Genomic DNA, 23,431 nt, shown 5'->3' on the forward strand with positions numbered 1-23,431 from the left:
GAATTCTCCAGTGACCCACACTCAACAGAGGGCACTGGGAACACATTCATTTTTCTGTGAATCAATATTTGCCCTCCAGAAGCTGAATTAATCTGAAGTAATTTGAGATTGTTATTAAACTACTCTGTACTGTGGAATAAGAATGAAGCCTGTTGCTTTGTTTTGGTCTCAGTGCTCTTGTGGGAGGGCAAGGGAACATAGAAACCAAAGCGTGGACCTGAGCTTATAGTCACAAGACACATTCAAAGAATTACAAATATTAAGGATTTAATAAACATTTATTACTTCACAAATGCTTTATATTGTATATCATATACAATATAACAACCAATTGCACTAATAGCCTTCACATATTCAGGGAATCACCATTTCTTTTTTTTAAGATTTTATTTATTTATTCATGAGAGACACAGAAGAGAGGCAGAGACACAGGAAGAGGGAGAAGCAGGTTCCACTCAGGGAGCCCAATGCAGGACTTGATCCCGGGACCCTGGGATCACGACCTGAGCCAAAGGCAGGTGCTCAACTGCTAAGCCACCCAGGGGTCCCAGGAATCACCATTTCAAGATATTTCTAATAAACCCAATATTTAAGTCAATATTGAGCCAAAACACTAAGGCTGGAGCTGAGTTCAGATAATAACACTAAGGTATTATCTGAATAATCAAATCAAAATAGGCTTTGCTGTCTATTTTGTGCAAAGTATAAATAGAAACCATATAATATTAAACATACAAACCTAACTCAATATTAAAAAATTCTTTTCTTAAAAATTCAAAAAATTGAAAGTATCATGGATTGGATCTCAGAACAGAAAAAGAATGTTAGTAGAAACTGACATTGACACTTATTATTAATTAAACTACAGGCTTTCCAATTTTCTCCTTTAATGAGTAATTCTGTGTTGCATATAAACCCTTGACAATGTTTCAGATTTTTTCCTCGGATAGTTTGCAAGGAGTTACTGGTTAACTGAAATTTCTGGTCCAATATTGTTAGGAATATGTTAAAAAACAGGGCGCCTGGGTGGCTCAGTTGGTTGAGCATCGGACTCTTGATTTTAGCTCAGGTCATGGTCTCCTGGTCTTGTAATTGGCTCCATGATCAGTGGGGTGTCTGCTTCAGGATTCTCTCTCTCCCTCTGTCCCTCCCTCCCCACCCCTGCCACACGCACCCGCATGCTCTCTCCCCCCTCCCTAAAATAAATATTTTTAAAAAGAGTATGTTAAGAACCAAACTTAGTTTGAGCCTGGATGGGTGGGTGTACCATGCAGCAGACAGTGATCTTTCTGGTTCAGTGTGGGGTATATCTAGTTGTTCCAGATCCTCTGCTGCGGGACCCCACAATCAAGTTAGATTAGATAAAAAATGTTAATTGAATGGTTAATCAGTTAAGAGTTAACATAGTGAGTGGGAAAAACAGGAGTAAGACTCCAACTTGAGATCACTTATTTGATAAGGTGCATCAATAACAGTGTGTGTATCATAACCACTATGAGTAGCCACATTGCTAAAAAAATAAAAAATAAATAAATAAAATAAATAAATAAATAAAATTTAAAAATAAATAAAAATAAAAATAAAATAAATAAATAAAAATAAATAAAAAAATAAATAAATAAAAATAAAGCCAAAAAAACCCCACCCAAAGAACCTTTATTTTTTTTTAAAGATTTTATTTATTTATTCATGATAGACACATAGAGAGAGGCAGAGACACAGGCAGAAGCAGGCTTCCCACAGGGAACCTGATGCAAGACTGGATCCCAGGACCCTGGAATCATGACCTGAGCCAAAGGCAGATTCTCAACCACTGAGCCACCCAGGCATCCCCCAAAGAACCTTTAAACGTCATTTTTTCTATCCAGCTTCTCCTCCTTGGCCCTCCATCTGTGGTCTATCACACAAGAATGAGCAAGCTGGACAAAACGATGCCTCCATTCCTCAGTTGACTGGCAGTGATGTTGAGCATTGCAGGATTTCTCAGCATGTATGGAAGACAAGCTTCAAGAAAAGAGAAAGAACCATATACAGCCAACCCCACAACATGAATAAAAAAATCTCAGAGTACCAGTTGGGGATTCAATCATTATCATTAATACCATTATTTCATTAATGGCAGGGATTCCTGAACATCTATTGAATATTGGACTTGACCAATGACAATAACTGGATAAAGAAAATTAATTATTTTAGTAGAATTCCTCTGAATATAACATGTAGATTTTACAGGCTAAGAAACCTTAATGAAGCCTTATGTCTTAAAGTGCCAGCTATATTTTTCAGGCAGTAATTCTTACATCTATTTTGAAGAAATGTATATGCATGATTTTCTAAAGTTAATACATGTGAACTGAAATAAATTCATTTTGAAAAATCCAACTTTTAAACTGTTAATACACCAACAATTTTTCCAGCTGCAAAGTCATCTGCCAAACGTTTGAAGAGCATTGGAACCAGCTAAGTGCAGCATACTTCAGCCACCTAAAGCCAGACAGGAGAAAGTCATATTCTGATTTTATTCACATCTTATTTTTCCAAAGTCTGATTCAATTTAGGCTTGGCTAATTCTCTTTCAGACTGACAGCCACTGAATCATGCTCATATGGAGAACACAATTCTTCATAAAATGCCCCTTTTCTGCTCTTTGTTTTGTTTTGTTTTGACACATAGCTGAATAATGAACCTCTAATCACAAATTCTGCACCAGAATGTTTCTGTGATGGGTATGATGATGTCATGACAACTAGCAATCTGAAATGAAAATACTATTGCTATTTTGTCATTAAGCCAATTCCTGTAATCATGTCATTTCTAAAATTATGCCTATGTTTCCGACAAAGATGAATAGCTCAATGGATATTCTAGTACTACCATCCCTTCATCTCTGTCACGGAAAACCCATCCCAACCAGATAAAAGCCACAGACAGAGGAATGGCTTCAAATGGCTAAAACTTTCTATACCTAATCCTCAAGTCAACTGGAAAAAAAATGAAGATCTGCCACCTAAGCTGCAAATAAAAATATTTGAAGTTGTCCAAATTATTGGACATGATTCAAATCATTGGATAATGATTCAAGGATAAGAGGGAAAGGGGATAGGTTCCAGAGGCAGGATCGGGGAGGGAGGAGAGAAGGAAAGCACAGCTAGGGAAGGAAGGAAGCAGGAAAAGAGGGAAAAAGAGAAGGGGAACATCAGCTAGGGAAGAAACTCCTTCCCTTCACAACTACGGTACAGGTGAGCAGTGGACATCAAAATGGCATCACTAAGCTACTTAAGTTCGCTGGAGAAAATACCCTTTAGAGTGGAAGGAGCTTCAATTCTCCTTTGTTGAGATATCCTCTTGCCTTTTTTTTTCTCCTTGGCTTGGAAGCCATGACAACTGTCAGCTGATCCAGCAAACACAACCCTCTGCCTTCTGCACCAGGCCACTAGTGGAAATGAGCAGCTGGTTTTGCTGTTTGAGATGCAGAGAGTCCCCAGGCCAGTTCTTCTCTGCGGCAAAGACTACCTGCAGCACACCTGGGAGAAAGCCTACCAGGATCACAGGAGAAAGGTAGGAAAGGTGGGTGCCAGCCCAGATGGCTCAGAACAGGTACCAAAGCAGCACCCACGGAATGCCAGGGCTTTCCCTAGAAACCAAAAGCTAATTTTATTTTCAGAGATGGAATGGTTAAAATGATATTTCCTTAAAACGTTGGTCATATGTGGGGATCCTTGGGTGGCTCAGCAGTTTGGCACCTGCCTTCTGCCAGGGCGTGATCCTAGAGACCTGGGATCCAGTCCCATGTCAGACTCTCTGCATGGAGCCTGCTTCTCCCTCTGCCTGTGTCTCTGCCTCTCTCTCTCTCTCTCTCTCTCTCTCTTTCTCTCTCTCTCTCTGTGTGTCTCTCATGAATAAATAAAATCTTAAAAAAAAAATTGGTCATATGTGTTGTCATACAATAAAAATTACATTAAATGGATTGTGATTCTCATGTGTCATATTTTAGGACTCTGAATCATGGCATGTTTACAAAGTACTTAATTTTTCCTAAATGACTTGAAATATCTTAGGACACAAAAATCTGAGGGACCCTCTTCCCTGTCAAAACAGTATATTCCAATGTGAACTAAAGGCCGACTTTTATCTCCACTTGGAGATATGCTATTATTTCCATTATTTGATGCAAATGTGGATATCATTTGAAAAGTTCACCTTGTGCTTTTGAAAGACCTGCTGTGATGGTCTTCTGCTGCTGGGACGTCAGTGGTGCTACCCAACCACCTGATGCTCAGCTGGTGCTGTCTTTCTGTGCCTGTGTTCCTCAAGCTTGAGAAATGCTCTTAGGAAGGGAATAACCTGAGAAGGGGGTGTTGCTCTGTGATACTCTGAAGGCATCTCCCCAGAGTGGGGGGACCCAAGTTTTCGGCAGGATACAAGTCCAGATGAGCCTTTCTACTGCCCCTGGGGTTCTACCTGCCTGGGTTGTGGTAACACCGTAGCCTCAGGGAAATCACACTTACTGCAAGGCTGCTCTGGTGCCCTCCCCAACATACCTGGGCCCGCCACCTGTGGCCCTCAGGACCGTCCCAGGGCTCACCCTCACTTCCTCAGACCTCCAGGCCTCCTACAATCTCCTGTGTGCCCATTACTCTCTGGTTCCTTGTTCTTCCGTCTCATGTCGCCACATGATTGAAGTAACATATTTATCTTGTCTTGTTTGTTTCCCCCATCTGGTGGGGGGGCGGGCGGTGGCTGCATCGTGCTGTTATGACATCATCAGCACATAGTGAGTCATACTTAGCAAATACTTGTTGGCAGTGAAGAACTGAAAGAGAGCTTATGGTAATAATACAAAATCAACTGGCATTGCCTCTTTGGATAACAGATAAGAAAGGAAATGCATGAGGGTTTCATTGTTCATGTGTGCATCCCAGGGACTAGACTCATCTCTCATAAGAGGTAGTGGTTGATAAACAGCCTCAGGTAAGTAAATAACTCTGCTCTGTGCCTAAGAAACTGTAAGATAAAGAAGATTTGCAATTGTCATTGTATGAAGCAGGGAGCTGATGAAAGGGGAAGGTGGTGTGCCAGCATTTAGCCCCGGGCCCAGGTGTGGTTGTGGAGCATGAAATTCTTTTTTTTTTTTTTTTAATTTTATTTATTTATGATAGTCATACAGAGAGAAAGAGAGAGGCAGAGACACAGGCAGAGGGAGAAGCAGGCTCCATGCGCCGGGAGCCTGATGTGGGATTCGATCCCGGGTCTCCAGGATCGTGCCCTGGGCCAAAGGCAGGCGCCAAACCGCTGCGCCACCCAGGGATCCCGGAGCATGAAATTCTGTTGCCCCAATGCGCCCTCCTCTGAGGTGTCTCAGGAGCACAGGGTTGCTGGCTGTAAGCACGGAGTGCTAAAACACCCTAACGTGACGTGGCCAGCAGCGGAGGATGTGGGGCAGGGGAACCCATGCTCCCAGCATCAGGTGTTAAAGGGAGGGAATGATGTGAAGATGGGGAGCAAGTCTCAGATACAGTCAACTAAGAAAGCTGAAAGTGGGACCCCTGGGGGGCTCAGTGGTTGAGTGTCTGCCTTCTGCTCAGGGAGTGACCCCAGGGTCCTGGGATCAAGTCCCATGTCGGGCTCCCTGCATGGAGCCTGCTTCTCCCTCTGCCGGTGTCTCTGCCTCTCTCTGTGTGTCTCTCATGAATAAATAAATAAAATCTTAAAAAATAAAAGCTGAAAAGAAGGGAACTGTAGGTGTGGAATGGGGCACCTAGAGCCAGAGGGGCCGTTCCCAGCGGGGCTGGTGCCAGGAGTCTTGGCAGGCGTTTGCTGGAGGGGATAGATCAGGACAGAATGGAGGGTTCAGGTAGCTGGTGTGGAACTCACTGTGGAAAGACAAGGCTGCGGTCCAGATGGCGAAGGCCCCAGTGACTGAGGGAAACACGGGTTAGTGATAGGAAGGAGAGGAGAAGAGAGGATGGGGCATGGTGGCCACACTGCCCTTCTAGAGGCAGCAGCAAGAACCAACGCCAAATGGCACCTGCTGGCACCAACACTTGGCTTAAAGCAAATGCTTCTTCCATATTAAGAGTAAGGGGCATTAGCTCTTTAGAGTTACTTAATTTCTTACTACTTGGCTGAGAGTCCTTGGGAACACATAGGACTCTGATATAATAGAAGGGAGAAAAGGATTTGCAGGTGAGTGCTGTGCCCACAGCATCTCTTGAGCGAGTGCCGTCCTCAGTCTGGCATCCCAACAGGACTTCATCTCTTACAGCCTGAACAACTAGTCATGCTTTAAAATAAAATTTAAATGACCTTAATAAAATAGAAATCACTGCTGATATTTCCCTAACATAATGAGATATAAATATCTCAGTCCTAAGAGTACTCAAGTAACAGTGAAACACTAAAGGTATTCCCTGTAAAGTCAGAAATAGGACAAGGATGCCTACTATCTCATATACTCTTTTGAATTGTGTTGGAGGTATTAGGAAGCAGACAAGACAAATCCATTAGGCATGAAAATGTAATGAAGTAGGTAATGGTTTTTTTTTTTCTATTTGTGGATGAAATGATTAAATATCTAAAGAACCCAGAAGAATCAATGGAAAAGCAAATATAAATTGGGAAAAATAATTGCAACTTATATCACAAAGGGTTAATATCCTTATCTATAAAGAACTTCTAAAAAGAAAAAGAAAAATGCACACCACCTCACATGAAGATGGGCAAGAAGTATGAACAAGAGTTCAAAGAAAAAGAATTGCAAACAGCTCTTAACCTGTAAAAAAGTCAGTTCACTTCACTTGGAGAAATGCAAATTAAATCTACACTGTAATATCATTTCTCAACTAACAAGTTGGCAAAAATCCCCCAAATTGTTGCCAGTGCACACATAGTTAGCCTTTAATCCAGAACTACCCATTCCAAAGGCACGCTGGCAAAGAAAAGAAATTGCAAAAGATACTAACTCCAGCAGTATCTGTAATAGCAAAATCGAAGCTAGCCCAAATGTCCATCAAAAGCAAGCTGGGTGAATAAGTTAGGATGGTTCTACATGACGATATAATATGTGATACAAAAAAGAACAGGAAACCTCTCTGTGTGCTACTATAAAATTAGCCTAGAATGCATTGTGAAACGGAAAAGGCAACGTGAAGAAAAATGTGTAAAATATACTGCATTTGTCTAATAAAGTGCCAAGAGTCCTGGGAAATGGGCATCCTGTCCGGGCAGGAATGACAGCTGCAGACTGTGGCAGGGTAAGCATGAGCTATGTCAATGGATGGCCAGCCCTCTTCTTCAGCCACCACCTTCTTTAAAAAGTCTTGTGATTCCTGTGTTACTATGGATGCGAGTATGTGGGTGTATCTTTCCAGAAACTTTTAGGAAGGACCTCCTCTTTACTACTGATGTTCTGACATTTTATGATGACATACTTTCATGTGAATCTCTTTAAGTTCATCCTGATGGATTCTTTCATTTTAGAGACCTTGGAAATTCTATCCCTTACACTTTCTTTTTTTTTTTTTAAGATTTTATTTATTCATGAGAGACACATAGAGAGATGCAGAGACACAGGCAGAGGGAGAAGCAGGCTTCTTGAGGGGAGCCCAATGCAGGACTCCATCCCAGGACTCCAGGATCATGCCCTGGGCCGAAGGCAGACGCTCAACTGCTGAGCCACCCAGATGTTCCCCCTTTCACTTTCTAGAAACCCTACAAGTTATATGTCTGAGAACCAATATTGAGCCTTTAGTTTCCTTTTATTTTCTCGTCTGCTGCCCATCTCTCTATTTCTGGCTCACTTTTGGGAGGTTTCTTGGTTTTATCCTCAGCTCCTTAATTCAATTTATTTCAGCGTTAATTTTCAAGGACTATTATCAGTAATTACTCTCTTTTCCTAGAATACCCTTCTTGTTTTAGGGATGCAGCATCTCTTTTGTCTCTCCAAGATTGTTACTTAAAGTTTACTTGATATTTTCCTCTGTTCCTTTCATCGTCTCTGTCTCTTCAAGGTCCCCTGTTTGGTTTCTTCATTTCTCACTTTCGTGTTGGAACTATCTGTCCAGTGTCTGGAAGATGAAGTACTAGAAATTGACTTGAGGCTCTGCATGCTCTGGTTAGTCCAGTTTTGTGGACTCCCCATGTCTGGGCATGGGGTCTTTGGAGCAGTGATCTTCACGGAAATCTGCCTAGAGAACCTGACTTTTTAGGCACTGAGCCAGGAGGAGCCCTGAACCCCTCCTCCCCCCCAGCCACACACACACACTGTGCCCTCAGCCAGAGTCTTCCACACTCATATCTCCAGAGGCAAGGAAGACAACTGCAGGCATTCCCTGCTTCTTGCAAAGACTCAACCAGGCCCCAGCTCTGGGCCTCGCCAGGCACTGTGGTTGCTGGTATCTCTCAGTGCTGAGCATCTTAGTGGTTCTTTGAGGTGAACCCTGTCATTCTCTGTCTCCCCTCAGCTGCTCTCTCTGACACCCACATCAAACACTCCAGACTTTCCCCCAAGATCGACATCTGTTGGTGATTGTGCCGGAACCAGTCTGTACTATGATGGTTATAAAATGGCAATGTTTCAATGTCTCCACCCCCTCCACATTTAGCAACTGTTAGGAAGAGTATCTTCTCCTCTATATTTAGTGTGTATAATAGATGAGAGGGAGCTTCTCGGAAGACAATATGTTCAAAAGACCTTGGTCAAAAGTAAGTGCTATAATATGGCAAATTAGTGTCATATTTTTAATAACTATAATTAGTCTGAAATTTTTATTTGCAGCCCAAACTAACTTGCTATGGATAGTTACACACAGTCACCCAACACAGGATTTACTGGCTACCCCTCCAAACTGTTCACCACCTCTCTTCATGTCTTGCTGTCACCAGGCATCAAAACTGCAAGCCTCAGACCTTTCTTCATCACTTCTTTCTCCCTCACCTCCACCCCCACAGACATGTGCTTCCAGGAGGTCTGTCTCCTATGGACCCTTCTCCCACCATCACTGGCATGCCTCTGCTCACCATCCCACAGCCTTAAGTGACTGGCCACCCCACCTCTGGTCTTCTTTTCCTCCACACATGGTAACAGTGGGCCTTCAGGTCACGTACATGGTTGTGTTACTCCCTTGTCTTTGTTCTTTAGTCTTCCCTCATATTAGGGGCCAAGTGTCAATTCCTAAGTGTGCCGTCCAACCTTCCCACCATCTAACCCTTTAGCCCTGTCCTGGCTCTCTGCACGTGAGCTCTGCTCCACCACTGCATGGCTCTGCGGATTTAATTCCCAGAGTGAGCAATGCTCACGTTATCATTTCAGACAGACTCAGTTGGTGGGGTTTCCCAACATTGTCTCATGCAGATTATCGGCTAAGAGGACCAAGTAGCTGGTGGTCTAAAAGCAAGTATCTAGAGTATTGGGGGGGGGGTCCCTTTTATTGCAGATAGTAATACATACGGCCCTCATGCATTTACTCCATCATATTTTAAAACATAAATTTTCTTACAACCATCTATACTCATTCCTGGTGCCATAGCCCAGAAGCTGCCCAATCTGAGTTCATGTTAGTTACCTGCTAACAGCGTGCCTGGGGTCACACTGCCTCTCTGCACTGCAGATCCAAGACGCCCAGCCTCTCGTGGACACCAGCGCCCCTCTGAGCCTCAGTCACCTCCACCTGAAATTCAAGAAGCTGAAGGTAAGCTTCATTCTACTTCTCAGTTACTGGTGTAGCTAACAAGAAAACATCAGCTAGGGCAGCCCAGGTGGCTCAGCGGTTTAGTGGCGCCTTCAGCCCAGGGCCTGATCCTGGATACCCGGGATCGAGTCCCACATCGGGCTCCCTGCATGGAGCCTGCTTCTCCCTCTGCCTGTGTCTCTGCCTCTCTCTCTCTCTCTCTCTCTCTCTCTCTCTCTCTAATAAATAAATTAAAAAGCTTAAAAAAAATCAGGGAAATGGAAAATGCAGGCTCAGTAAGGAATAAACAGTCCCTGTTATCGACGATGACATGTTGTGTCAGCAGCCAATTAACCTCATCTCGCCAGAACAGAGCTGGTGGGTGGTAGGTGCACCAGGAGTCTTCTCCAGTCTTCCTGCTAACTTTTTGTCTCCAGGAAGAGAGGGCAGGAAGGGGCAGGAATGCACAGTAGCAAGTTATTCACTGCTGCTGTATAGCAATCAATTAGTACCCTTCCCTTAAACAAGAGCATTTCTTTAAAATAAAATTTAAAAAAGTAAAAAAAGATAATAAGCAAGACCATTTCTTGACCACCAGAGAGTATTTATTTCTTGAAGTGTAAGCCATCTAGTTAGAATAAGACTCTCACAGGCGGATAGTAATGCCTCTGAAGCAAGATGCTATGTGCTCTTTATGTGACTGTTAGTAATGATAACTGAAGTGGGCAGAACAGAAGCTAACTAATCATTGTCAGGCAAACCAGCAGATGAATCTATTTCAATACCTAAAGCAAGTGGATTTTCATTTCCTCTGGGCTCCAATCTTCTCTTCTTCTGAACAATATAAAATACCTCTCTTAAAACATGAAGTGATTTCCTCATTAGCATCACTGTCACAGAGTGTTGGAGGGTGACCTAATTTCACAAAGAATCATAGCATCCTCGCTGTTATCTCCACTCTGAGCCTATGTAATTTAATCCCATCCTAATGTATTCCAATTAATAGAGAAAGGAGCCTGCATGTGTCACACTGGTCACTGAAGCTACAGCAGCACTTACATATTTGAAGAAACAATGTAAAACCCACAGTGTGCTTAAGTTACAGGAAAGAGGGTTGAAGGAATCCTCTAAACATGATTTTATGTATTTATTTGAGAGAGAGAGACAAAGTGAGAGAGAGCACGAGCAGGCATAGGGGCAGAGGCAGAGGGAGAAGCAGGCTCCCCACTGAGCAGGGAGCCTGACCAGGGACTCGATCCCAGGATTCTGAGATCATGACCTGAGCCAAAGGCAGAGGCCTTCTGACCGACCACCTGGTTGCCCCAGGAATCTTCTAAATAAATCTGCACAGTAACAGCACAGACATGGCTGGTGTTTCAAAAGGTTCCTTGTGTGTCTGTCCACAGCTGGAGGAAGAACGGCTCGCCGTCATTGACTGGGACAACCGTCTGCTGCTGGAGAGGTTGTCCTGCATCATGAGGACCAGGGGACAGGCTGAAAGTAGAAAGAGCCACACACAGAAGAGGTAACTGGGATCCCTGCACCCTGCAGTCAGCACCAAAGCCAGTAGGGCCCTGTGTGCTCTGCTCCAAGGCCTGCACAGAAGAGCTGCCCCTGAGCCACAACACAGTGCTCCCATCCTCCCTGCAGAGAGCCCTCTGCCTTTTCCTTTGTGGTCCACGAGTCAAAGTGTTACATGAGGCTCGTTCTATACCCACAACAGAACAAAGACCCACACGGCAGCTCTCACTGTGCACATGAGCTGTCCAAAGCCTCCTACATTGGCTTCCTATTTAAGCCTCAGATTCATCCCACAACGGGCAGGCTATCATGCTTCTCGAGGTACAGATGGAGACACTGAGGCATCAAGATGGCATCTAGGAAGTGGGGGAAGTACGTTCCTGCCCCAGGCCCTGTGATCAGGCAGTTCTCATACATTTCCATCTGCAAAAGCAGCCTAGATTGTTATTTTCCTGCCAGCACAAGGCTGGGCCCAGCGTCTGCCTGGAAACAGCATCAAAGGTCATGTAATTGTGTCTCATGTGTGAGGGTGACTGTTCCTGTTTCCTACAGGGGAACCGTGGGGATGCTACTCGCTCCAACAACATGGCATTTCCCCAAAGTGGAGCTCTCTGTGGGGAGGGAGAAGAGCAGGCCTCCATGGCCTCTAAAATCTTCTGGGGATCCCTGGGTGGCACAGCGGTTTGGCGCCTGCCTTTGGCCCAGGGCGCGATCCTGGAGACCCAGGATCGAATCCCACATCGGGCTCCCAGCATGGAGCCTGCTTCTCCCTCTGCCTATGTCTCTGCCTCTCTCTCTCTCTCTCTCTCTCTGTGACTATCATAAATAAATAAAAATTTAAAAAAATAAAAATAAAAAAATAAAATAAAATCTTCCTACAGTTATTTAGAAACAGTCATTAATCCTAAAAGCCCTTCTTTAAGGTAAATTACCCCTGGCCCCTGCACCCCACAAGTCCCCAGAATTTGCTCACCGGTCACAGTACTGTCCTTTCTTATCAAATGCGAAAGTTCCGCAGTGCCCGTGATGGACGATTGTGATGCAGGCAGGTTTTCAGAGGTGCTTAATCCTTCTAAAATCTTTAGCCTGGACCCGTCTCCGAGAAGCTCAGGGTGGTTTACAGATTTCACAATAAATTACAATTTGGTTGACAGCAAGCACCAGGAAGTGTGTCGTAGAGGAGGGCTGTAGGGGCTCTGCCTGAAGCTCTGTGGGAGGGGCAGGTCCTGCACTCCTGTGGGGCGGGTGTGTGGAAGCAATCTGTCTCTAGGTTCTCCAGCAGTGGTTCACCTGGGGCTTCACTCTGGAGTATCTGGTGGGATGGGGAGCGGGCCTGGTGTCAGGAAGGCCTCCGTGCTTCCTGGCTGCACCACTGTCCAGCCCCTGTCATTAAAAGCCTGCAGTTACAGGTCAACCTCCATATTCCTGGGATAGTTTACATAAGATTTGGAATCACTTTCTTCTCTAAAGACAGATATTTAACTTGAGGATACAAATCACTGTTGAGTGCTACTTACCTTAAGCTGTAATGAGGGAGCCTAAGCTAATAATTAATCTCCATCCAACTCAACCCAGGACAGAATCCTACTGGGAGATGCTCCCACCTGCTGCCTAGATAGATTCTCTTTGAAAAACACAAGTCCCAACTAGCCCGGAGGTAAATCTATACAATCAAGTGGCTTCCCCCCCTCAGAACCTGCCTGATTTGTCACACACAGGACAGGACTGAAGAAGGAAGGAAAAGAGGAAGCAAAAGTGATCTCGGGGAGGTGCCAGCCAGTCTGAGAGCCACAGGAAGAGCCTCAGCTTGAACAAGGCAGCCAGGCTTGAGGAAACTTGAAGGGACATGAAGTGCCCTAGGTGACCTGCAAGCCGACCCAGCTCTTCCCATTCCAGGAAATTAGCTCCTCAGGCTTTGCAAGTTACACACCACCTCCTTGCCCTGCTTGGATTTTAAAGCAGGCAAAGACCGTTTATGCCTTTCCTACATATTTCTTTTTATTCTACTCCGGACTGAGAATGAGTGTGGCACACTCTGGGCTCAGACTCAAAATGAATTCAGCTTTACTGCGGCTCTGAAGTCTACTATCTTGAAGTAGTTGGCACCAAGCTAATTCAGCTAATGGCCCAGCACACAATAATGGTAAAAATGGTGTGTCCCTCAAATACCCACCATTTGCTTCAACGTGGATGGAACTGGAGGGTATTATGCTGAGTAAAGTAAGTCAATCGGAGAAGGACAAACATTGTATGGTCTCATTCATTTGGGAAATATAAATAATAGTGAAAGGGAAGGGAGAAGAAATGTGTGGGAAATATCAGAAAGGGAGACAGAACATAAAGACTCCTAACTCTGGGAAACGAATTAGGGGTGGTGGAAGGGGAGGGGGGCAGGGGGTGGGGGTGAATGGGTGGCGGGCACTGAGGGGGGCACTTGATGGGATTAGCACTGGGTGTTATTCTGTATTTTGGTAAATTGAATACCAATAAAAAATAAATTTATTATAAAAAAATGGTGTGTCCCTTTGTCATTAGTTTAATGGAACCCCACCAAGAATGAAAGTCTATGATTTTTGTTAGGAATGCTTCAATTTGAGCCTGATAACTGATGTGGGAAACAAAGGCAGAAGAGAAATTATTAAATTTCCTTACTCCCTACAGCCCATAGACACATCCTTGAAACAGGCAGAGTGACCTTCCTCTAGGGAATCATCTGCCTCTATGTTGATACTTTGCTTAGGGCAACAGGCAATCTTAGCTCTATCCCCAGGATCCTGTGAGTCTACTTTAACATTCAAAAATTCCTTTGGAAACTTTCTTTATCTTCCCCCCCCACCCAGATATATGTTGGCAGTCACCCACAAGTATATGACCCTCTGATATATATCCGAAGGGTCTCATGACTGAGATTTTACTAAACAGTAATAAGTGACCTTTCTTATCAATAGATGCTAGCACCCTCAGGATCCTGAAAACCTTGTTTCCAAAATATGTGGGGAGGCTTACCCCTTCCAAACTTGAAAGTGTATAATGGGGCACTCCTTATGACCCCAGTAGCTCTTTTTGCCATGGGTCCAGTCCTTATGCTTTAATAAAACCACCTTTTTTCACCAAAGATGTCTCAAGAATTTTTTCTTGGCTGTTGGCTTTGAACCCTAACATCTTCCCTACATCAGTAACTGTCCATTTCATTTCTCTGTCCCTTATTTAATAAAAGACACTTGTCAAGTTAACACATGGTGTGGAAGAGAAACAGCCCAGAACACTGCAAACTAGTTTGTTCAAGCAGTTAGGCAGCTAACTACTCAATAGCCAAAAGTCAACACTATAAGAGAAACTATATGACCAACAATCAAGTTTTCACTCTTCATTTTATTTTTTATGGCTTTATTGAGATTATAACTGGCATCTGGTAAACTATATATTTACAGTATACCAATTGACAAGTTTGGCATGCTTTATACCTGTGAGAATATCACCACAATCAAGATAATAACTGCATCCATCACTCCCCAAGGTCTCCTGTTCCCATCAATAATTACCCCACATCTCCTCTTTCCCATCCACAAACTGGTTTTTGTCCCTATGGGCAAGTTTGCATGTTCTGAGTTTTGTGTGAGTAGATCCACACAGTGTCTGCATTTTTCTGCCTTTCACCCCACATAATGTCATGTTTGAATAAGTGAATAGACCATTCCTTTTTGTGGCTGAGTAGTATTCGTTATATAGAGTTATCAGTTTGTTTATCCATCCACCTATTGGTGAACATTTGGATTGTTTCTGTTTCTAGTCTTTTGCTATGACATAAGTGTTCATGTTTTTAAAAAAATTAAAACCCAATATCTCCACCCAAGGCTGAAAACTCGGATATAAATGAAGAATATCAAATATGAGTCACAAAGAGAAAATTCTCTAAGCATGACAGCATAAGGAGGTCCTGGACCCATTCCCCAGGAAAACTGATAAAAAGTATTTTTAAAACAACCACTTTAAAGTCTATGGAAATGGTCCTAAGGGCATACACTATATAAAGTAACATTTATAAGAAAATCTGCTAAAATGTGGCAAGAATAGATCGGTTCCATTGTACTTGAACTGAGATCCACTTCTTCCCTCCTCCCCCCAGCTCAGCAAAGCAGAGACTCCACTCCAGATTGCCAGAGCCAAGAACTCAGGGCTCCAGCTCTCTCTCTAACTCCCAGCTGGAGAGCTTTCTTCCTGGAAAAGGCAGAACTTCAGCATTTATCATCCTGTCCCTAGCTGCCTGTTACAGAGACCAAGTCTCAGATGAGTATGGCCCAGAGGTGATGCTTCTTTTCTGCCCAACTCCCACCGAGAATGAGGCTCTATCTCAAGTGTGGTGTTGCTGAAAATACTGGGGCCTGATCTCCTTGGCCTAGTTCAATTAATGTAATGATTTGATGCCATGAAGATTTATGTATCCTCCCCTACTACAGCAAAAGAGCATGGGGTGTCACACAGAGAGAAGCTTGCCATGGCCCCAACTGAGCCTCAGAGTTCTGAGATTTTGCCCAAGGAATAAGCATGCCATAAAACAGATGGTTCTTGATGTCCTCTCAAAGAAAGTGACTTCATTTGCAGCAGAGTGTTTGCAAGTTCCAAGTTTCATTGGACATGAAATAAAAGACACCCACATTGGGAAGGAAAACATAAAGCTGTCCTTATTCACAGATGATACGATCTCACAGAAAATCCTAAGGAAACTACTAAAAAAATGATAGAACTAATAGACAAGTTCAACAAGGTAGCAGGATACAAGATTAATATACAAAAGTCCATTGTATTTTTAAATACTTGCAATTAACAACCTGAAAATAAAATTAAGAAATTTATTCCATTCACAAAGGCATCAAAAAGAACAAAATACTTGGGAATAAATTTAATGAAGGAAGTGAAAAACTTGTATTTTGAAAACTGCAAAACATTACTGAAATAAAGAATACCTAAATAAATGGGAAAAAATTCCATGTACATAAATCAGAAGACTTCATGTTGTTAAGATGGCAGTACTCCCAAAACTGATCTCAGATTCAGTGCAATCCCTACCAGAATCCCAGCTGACATTGTAGAAATTGACAAGCAGATTTGAAAATTCATATGAAACTAACAATTCCAAAAAAGAATAACAAAGCAGGATTCAGTGTCCTGATTCCAAAACTTTCTGTAAAGCAATGGTAATCAGGACAGTGTGGTACAAGGGATGCCTGTGTGGCTCAGCGGTTGAACATCTGCCTTTGGCTCAGTGTGTGATCCCGGATACCAGGATCAAGTCCCACATTGGTCTTCCTCAATGGAGCCTGCTTCTCCATCTACCTGTGTCTCTGCCTCTCTCTCTATGTCTTTCATGAATGTATAAATAAAATCTTAAAAAAAAAAAGAATGTGGTACCAATATAAGAGTATAGGCATAGATCAATGGAATAGAGTTGAGAGTCCAGAAATAAACCCATGTGTCCATATCAATTTATTTTCAATAAAGGTGACAGGACCATTCAATAAGGAAAGAGTAGTCTTTTCAACAAATAGTGCTGAAACAATTCTATATTCATATGCAAAAGAACAAAGTTGGACTCTTATTTCATATCATATACAATAATTACCTCAAAATGGATCAGACCAAAATATAAAAGCCAAAACCATAAAAATTCACATAAGAAAACATAGAGGTGAATCTTCCTGACCTCATATTTGGCAATGGCATGACAACAAAAGCATGAACAAAAAAAAGAAAAGAAGGAAAAAATAGTAACTTGGATAAGTTAGGCTTAGTCAAAATTAAGAATTTTTTTAATTAAGAATCTTTATGCTTCAAAGAACAGTATCAAAAACAAAACAAAACAAAGAACAGTATCAAGAAAGTGAAAAGACAGCCCACAGAATGGGAGAAACTATTTGCAAGTCATATATTTGATGAGGGACTTGCATCAAGAACATACGAAAAGGGCAGCCCAGGTGGCGCAGCGGTTCAGCACCGCCTGCAGCCTGGGGCGTGATCCTGGGGACCCGGGATCGAGTCCCATGTCGGGCTCTCTGCGTGGAGCCTGCTTCTCCCTCTGCCTGTGTCTCTGCCTCTCTCTATATATGTCTCTTATGCATAAATAAATGAAATCTTTAAAAAATAAAAATAACTATTTAAAAAAAAATATATGAAAAACTCTTATAGCCAAATGAGAAAAATAAAAAGTATCCAATTAAAGAGGAATAAATATTTCTCCAAGAGAGATCTATAAAAAGCCAATAAGCAAATGAAAAAAGTTCTCAATATTATTAGTCATTGTGGAAATGCTAGTCATAACCACAATGTGATACTGCTTTATACCCACAAGAATAAAAGACAGATAATAACAAGTGTTGGTGAGGATGTGGAAAACTTGGAACCCTCATTCACTGCTGGTGGGAATGTAAAATGGTACAGTCACTGTGGAAAATAGTCTGGCAGTTTTTCAAATGTTTAAACAGAGTTACCATATGATTCAGTAATTCCACTGCTAGATACATGCATAAGAGAAATGAAAACATGTCTACAAGTAAAATTGTATATGAATATTCGCAGCAGTATTATTCATAATAGCCAAAAGGTAGAAACAATCCAAATGTTCATCAGTTGAAAAACAAATAAAAAAAAGAAAAAAGAAAAACAAATAAACAAAATTTGGTATACCCATACAATGGAATATTATCCAACCATTAAAAAGAAGTGAAATACTGGGGCACCTGGGTGGCTTAGTTGATGAAGCATCTTCCTTCAGCTCAGGTCATGATCCCGGGGTCCTGAGGTGGAACCCCACATCCGAATCCCTACTCAGCAGGGAGTCTGCTCCTCCCTCTCCCCCCACCCCTCCCCTCCGCTCCCTCTTACTCTTTCTCTTAGATAAATAAAATATTTTAAAAAATAAATAATAAAATAAAAGGAATGAAGTATAGAAAATACTACAACATGGATGAACCTTGAAAACATTATGCTAAGAGAAAGAAGCCAGTCCCAAAAGATCATATCATATGATTTCACTTATATGAAATGTCCAGAATAGGTAAATCCACAGATAGAAAGTAGATTAGTGGTTGTTTGGGGTTGGGAGCATGGAAGGACAGTGAGTTGATAGTTAAAGGGTGCAAGGTTTCTGGGGCTCCTGAGTGGCTCAGATAAGTGCCTAACTCTCGATTTTAGTTCAGGTCAATCTCAGGGTTGTGGAATTGAGCCCCAAGTCAGGCTCTCCACTCAGCAGGGAGTCTACTTGAGATTCTTTCTTGCCCTCCCCGTCTACCCCTCCACCCTGCTCTCTCTTTCTCTAAGAATAAATAAATAAATCTCTCTTTTTTTTAAGGTACAAGGTTTCTTTTTGAGGGTGATGAAAATGTTCTCATTGACCATGCTGGTGGTTACATATATCCACAACACTTACATGAGATCTAGAAGGAGCTTTTCACATTAAAAGAACGGGCCTTACAATGCTGAATAAAGTTCATTGCTAGGAAGATAGCCTGGAATCTATCTCTCCACCTAGACAACTGCACAAGCAAATCTGTATGAAGTAACTACTTTGGAACTCTGGAGTTTATTGAAAGCTATAACTCCCAGGAGGAAGGCTTATGTGTAAAATTGTGGTTAATTTCAGTCACTATCAGCTCTTAGCAGGGTACAGCTACCCATTGCCCACCCACAGACTCATAGGTACATGTGTTCCTAGAGCAGTTTGTGAGAGCCAAAGTAGGTGACAAAGGATCCTTACCTCCAAATATCAGGTCTATGTTGTGATCACTGATTCCTGCTTTTGATCATGATGTGTAGATGAAGATGTGTTGCACCTCTCCTCATTGTTCTAAGACCACTGTCCTGCTGAAGTGACTTCTAGGCAATTGAAAGGACCCATGTCCTTTCTCTACCTACTCCTCAGACATTAAAGACTAGGACATTCAAAAACAACTACATACATGGAAAATTAGAAAGCGTCCTCTAAAAGACCATTTTCTGGGTCTTTTTGAAAAAGTAACCACCACCTACACCTTTTTGAAAAAGACCCAGAGAAGAAATAAGAAGACATTAAGTTTACACCTCAGGCTGATCCTCAGCACAGAGACAGCAGATTTCTCATCAGAAGCTTCAGAAACCAGAAGGCAGCTGTCTGATATATTCTGAGTGCTAAAAAAAAACATGTCTGGGGCACGTGGGGGGCTCAGTTGGCTAAGGGGCTGCCTTGGGCTCATGGTCTCAGGGTCCTGGGATCGAGCCCCATGTGGGATTCCTACTCCAAGGGGAGTCTGCTTTTCCCTCTCTCTCTGCCCCTCCCCCTTCCTATGTTCACTCTCTCTCTCTCTCAAATAAAGAAAAAAAATGTCAATCAAGAATCCTGTATCTAGGGACACCTGGGTGGCTCAGTGGTTAAGCGCATCTGCCTTTGGCCCAAGCAGGACGTGATCCTGGAGTTCATGGATCAAGTCCCACATCGGGCTCCCTACATGGAGCCTGCTTCTCCCTCTGCCTGTGTCTCTCTCTGTGTCTCTCATGAATAAATAAATCTTAAAAAAAAAAAAAAAAAAAGAATCCTCTGTCCAGCATCCTGAATCTGTCCTTCAAAAGTGAGGGAGAAATCAAGACATCCCCAGGTATATGAAGGTTGGGGGAATTCATTACCACTAGACCTGACCCACAGGAAATGCTCAAGGGAGTCCTTTAGGGTGAAATTACTAGTTACTATACAGTGAATCAAAACCATATGGAGAACTAAAGATCTCAATAACAGTAAATACATGGGCAAATATCAAAGCTAGTATTATTGGAAATTTGAAACTCCAAATCTTATTTTATACATAATTTAAGAGACTGGGAATGCCTGAGTGGCTTAGTAGTTGAGCATCTGCCTTTGGCTCAGGGGGTAATCCTGAGGTCCTGGGATCAAGTTCCACATCGGGCTCCCTGCAGGGAGCCTGCTTCTCCCTCTGCCTGTGTCTCTGCCTCTCTCTGTGTGTCTCTCATGAATAAATAAATAAAAAAAGAAAGTAATATATATTAATATCAGAGATTATAAATAAAAAGTAAAATTATGTGTAATTTCATCACTTGGAGATGATAAGTTTTGTATATTTGTCTGCATTTTCTCATAGTTTTATTTCTGTGCATGTTGAAATGTTTTTTTTTTTAAAGATTTTATTTATTTATTCATGAGAGACACAGAGAGAGGCAGAGACACAGGCAGAGGGAGAAGCAGGCTCCATGCAGGGAGCCCGACGTGGGACTCAGTCCCAGGTCTCCAGGATCACACCCTGGGCTGAAGGCGGCACTAAACTGCTAAGCCACCCGGGCTGCCCATGTTAAAATGTCTTGAGTATAAATAGACTTGTTCCTCATATATAATCATATCCTGAATTTTTTCACCTAATGTTAAATGAAAAGAATGTTTACACCTCACTAAAATGTCTTCTTGAAGGCCACTTAGCGTGTTCATCTCATGTTCCCGAAGCACGGCCCCACCACCAAGGCGCGCAGTCCCTGAGCGGTGAACCAGCAGGTAAGTGTGAAGGCCCCGCTGCTGAAATGCACTTTTCACACCGTTCTCACACAGACTCTTTCCAGTGTTGTTTTAGTGTTGAATGCTATTGTTGGGATTTTTTCTTGTGTGACCTATGGAAGTGTGCATCCTGTTTGCTGGATGCTGGTGCATGGCACTCTTGCTGCATGTGCCCTGGAGTCCCGCTCCTCTCTAGTTGCAGCTCTTTCCTGCCTCTCTTCTTTCTCCTGATTGTTTTCTTCTGTCCCATCATGGCCTCCTGTCTCCCGACCACCCTCCAAGGCTAGACCCCTCCGACCCTTGCCCTCTTTGCACACCACTCCCCCTGCTGCAGGTTCCTTCACACACCAAGTCTTTAGCCCTTGGCACGCACACACACACAGACACACACGTGCACACACACACCCTTTAATGGCTCTGAGGTGGGAAGGCATCTTACAGTGTAAGGCACGGCATGGTTTTGCTGAAGGCAATTTCTCTTTCTTAGTGGCATATACAATGATGCATAGCAATCTGTTATCAATGAAACACTGCTATAAATGTTCTGACCCTGGTGAGGATGATGCTCAACTGTGCACCTTATTTTAACACCTCTCCCCACATCCACCCAGCCACTTACCTGAAATCTGTGCTCCACCATCCACCTCTGACTCCTCCACTCATTATAGCCTATGGGAGCCAGCTTCCTCCTGTCCCCACCACCCTGCTGCCCTGCCTCTTGCCTTCACATCCCTCACCTGGACCCCTGCAGTGGGTTCCCAACAACACTCCATCCACTCCTGTTATCTCTCACCTGTTCTCTACCCTTTCTCTACAGTGGGTGTTTTGAAATGGAGAAATGTGCCTCACAGCCATTCTGTGGCTCCCATTGCCCTCAAGGTATGTCAGAACTCCTAGAGCTGCACCTGGACCTCCAGAATCAGCCAACCCCCTAGGTGCACCTGCTACCAGAGATGTCCTTCCTCAGCTTGCCTGCCCGCTCACACATCCATCATTTCAGGGCTCTGTCCCAGCATCAATTCTGGCTGCTACCTCTTCCCATTGCCCTCAGGGAGCCCTGAGCATCCCCACACCTGTACCTCCAGCACATTGACTACACTATGCTACATTTCCTCCTCTATACCTTCATTGTGTCTGCATGTCCTCTCCCCTACCGGGGCTGTGAGTTGCTGCTCATCTCTAAAGCCCAGCACCTCCCAAACCAGGACCTGGAGCAGGATGGGCTACCAAATGTTTGTCAAACAACTGAGCCAGAGTAAGCACTCCTTCTCTGGGAGCCCTTCCTGCTCTGTGGGAAGGAAGGCTCTCACAGGCTTTAACTCTGTCAGTATTTCAAGAAATATATGTGCTGTTTTTTTTTTAGTCTAAACAGGAAGAAAAGAGAACAGAAACTCCACAGAGTGCAAAGAGAAAACAAAACCATTCTGGAAAGGACCACAAACCCAGAAACAACATCACACAGAGCCCAGAGGTGGCAGGAGCCTGGGACAGGCTGACAGATACCTGCACGCTGGTGCAGCATGTCCTGGGAGACTGTAGACATGCACAGTGACAAGATGCCTGTGGTTTCTTGTTCATTTTAAATCCACAGTTATTTGAAATTTCCATTTGCCTCATTAGATTTATCATATATTTGGATTCATTGACGGTTTTAGGGCATTTTATTCTATTGTCTATAAACATTTGCCAAATTAGGGTCATACCCTAATAATAGAAGACACTGAACAATGACTCAATGGATGAATTCATCCATTTCCTCACACACAAAAAATTATAAGGAGATGAAAATGAACTCAGCTGATTGATTTTAGGTTGAGGAAGAGAGATTTGGTGAAAAATAATAACAAGATAGTATCAATAAAATAGCATTAAGAAATCATGTGACAATTGTGAATTAGCTATAGCACACTGTGTCCAGAGAGGCAAAGAAAGTTAATAATTTGAAAAAGTTTCCCAGATAATTTAAAAGCTAAACTCTCTCTCCTAATCTTATTCTTTTTTTTTTTTTAAGGATTTCATTTATTTATCCATGAGAGACACACACACACACAGAGACAGAGAGAGAGAGAGAGAGAGAGAGAGAGAGCCAGAGGCACGGGCTGAGGGAGAAGCAGGCTCCATGCAAGACGCCCGATGTGGGACTCGATGTGGGACTCGATCTCGGGACTCCAGGATTAGGCCCCGGGCCGAAGACAGGCGCTAATCTGCTGAGCCACCCAGGGATCCCCTCAAATCTTTATTTTTAATTACAAAACGAATATTTGTTTATTGCAAAAAATAAAACGTCAAACAGTAGAGTGTGTAAGTAAAATGTGGGAATTCTCTTGGATTGAATTCCTTAGAAGCAATCACTGTTAACTTGCTGATGAGCATTGGCTTTTGTTCATTAAATACAGATTTGTTTATTTAAATAAAAATGGGATCAAACTCTTCAGTTTTCTGCAAATGGCTCATTTTATTCTATTATGTACAATGGAAATAATTTCATGTCAGTACACAATATTTTCCATTTCTGCTTGGCAATTATAAAGTAATTTCTGTACAGATATGCCCTAATTCATTATTTCTGTGTTAGTTCTGTAACTTATGTGCCTAAAAGTAAAATGTTTCCATCAAAAGATACACACATCTAATCTTTCAAGACTATTAAACTGACCTCCAATATGCTCTAGCCACTTGCACCTACGTTGCAGTGGCTTCAAGTGCCTAATTCCTC

At 42.9% G+C, this 23,431-nt stretch overlaps 1 protein-coding gene and 1 long non-coding RNA gene across 4 annotated transcripts; one reads left to right on the top strand and one right to left on the bottom strand.

The window, feature by feature from the left end:
* Window positions 1-1,645: 1,645 nt before the first annotated feature.
* On the bottom strand, window positions 1,646-12,916 carry LOC140599327 (uncharacterized). Its single transcript, XR_012002071.1, has 3 exons — window positions 12,163-12,916; window positions 9,564-9,668; window positions 1,646-2,004 (listed from the first exon to the last, which is right to left on the bottom strand). It is a non-coding gene; the product is annotated as an uncharacterized lncRNA (long non-coding RNA).
* CFAP97D2 (CFAP97 domain containing 2) lies at window positions 3,154-23,110 on the top strand. 3 transcript variants are annotated; one of them, XM_072761133.1, is made up of 5 exons: window positions 3,154-3,239; window positions 3,376-3,567; window positions 9,609-9,689; window positions 11,075-11,193; window positions 20,635-23,110. In XM_072761133.1, the coding sequence occupies exons 2-5, from the start codon at window positions 3,469-3,471 to the stop codon at window positions 20,705-20,707; spliced, it is 372 nt and encodes a 123-aa protein (XP_072617234.1). In that variant the 5' UTR covers window positions 3,154-3,239; window positions 3,376-3,468; the 3' UTR covers window positions 20,708-23,110. The 3 variants fall into 3 exon arrangements, with proteins under 3 accessions (XP_072617234.1, XP_072617233.1, XP_025864584.1); XM_072761132.1 differs by lacking the exon at window positions 20,635-23,110 and adding an exon at window positions 11,742-12,069 and having other exon boundaries at window positions 3,376-3,558; XM_026008799.2 differs by lacking the exon at window positions 20,635-23,110 and adding an exon at window positions 12,908-13,542 and having other exon boundaries at window positions 3,156-3,239.
* Window positions 23,111-23,431: the final 321 nt, after the last annotated feature.

Source organism: Vulpes vulpes, chromosome 6 (genome assembly GCF_048418805.1).
Source record: "Vulpes vulpes isolate BD-2025 chromosome 6, VulVul3, whole genome shotgun sequence".
NCBI lineage: Eukaryota > Metazoa > Chordata > Mammalia > Carnivora > Canidae > Vulpes > Vulpes vulpes.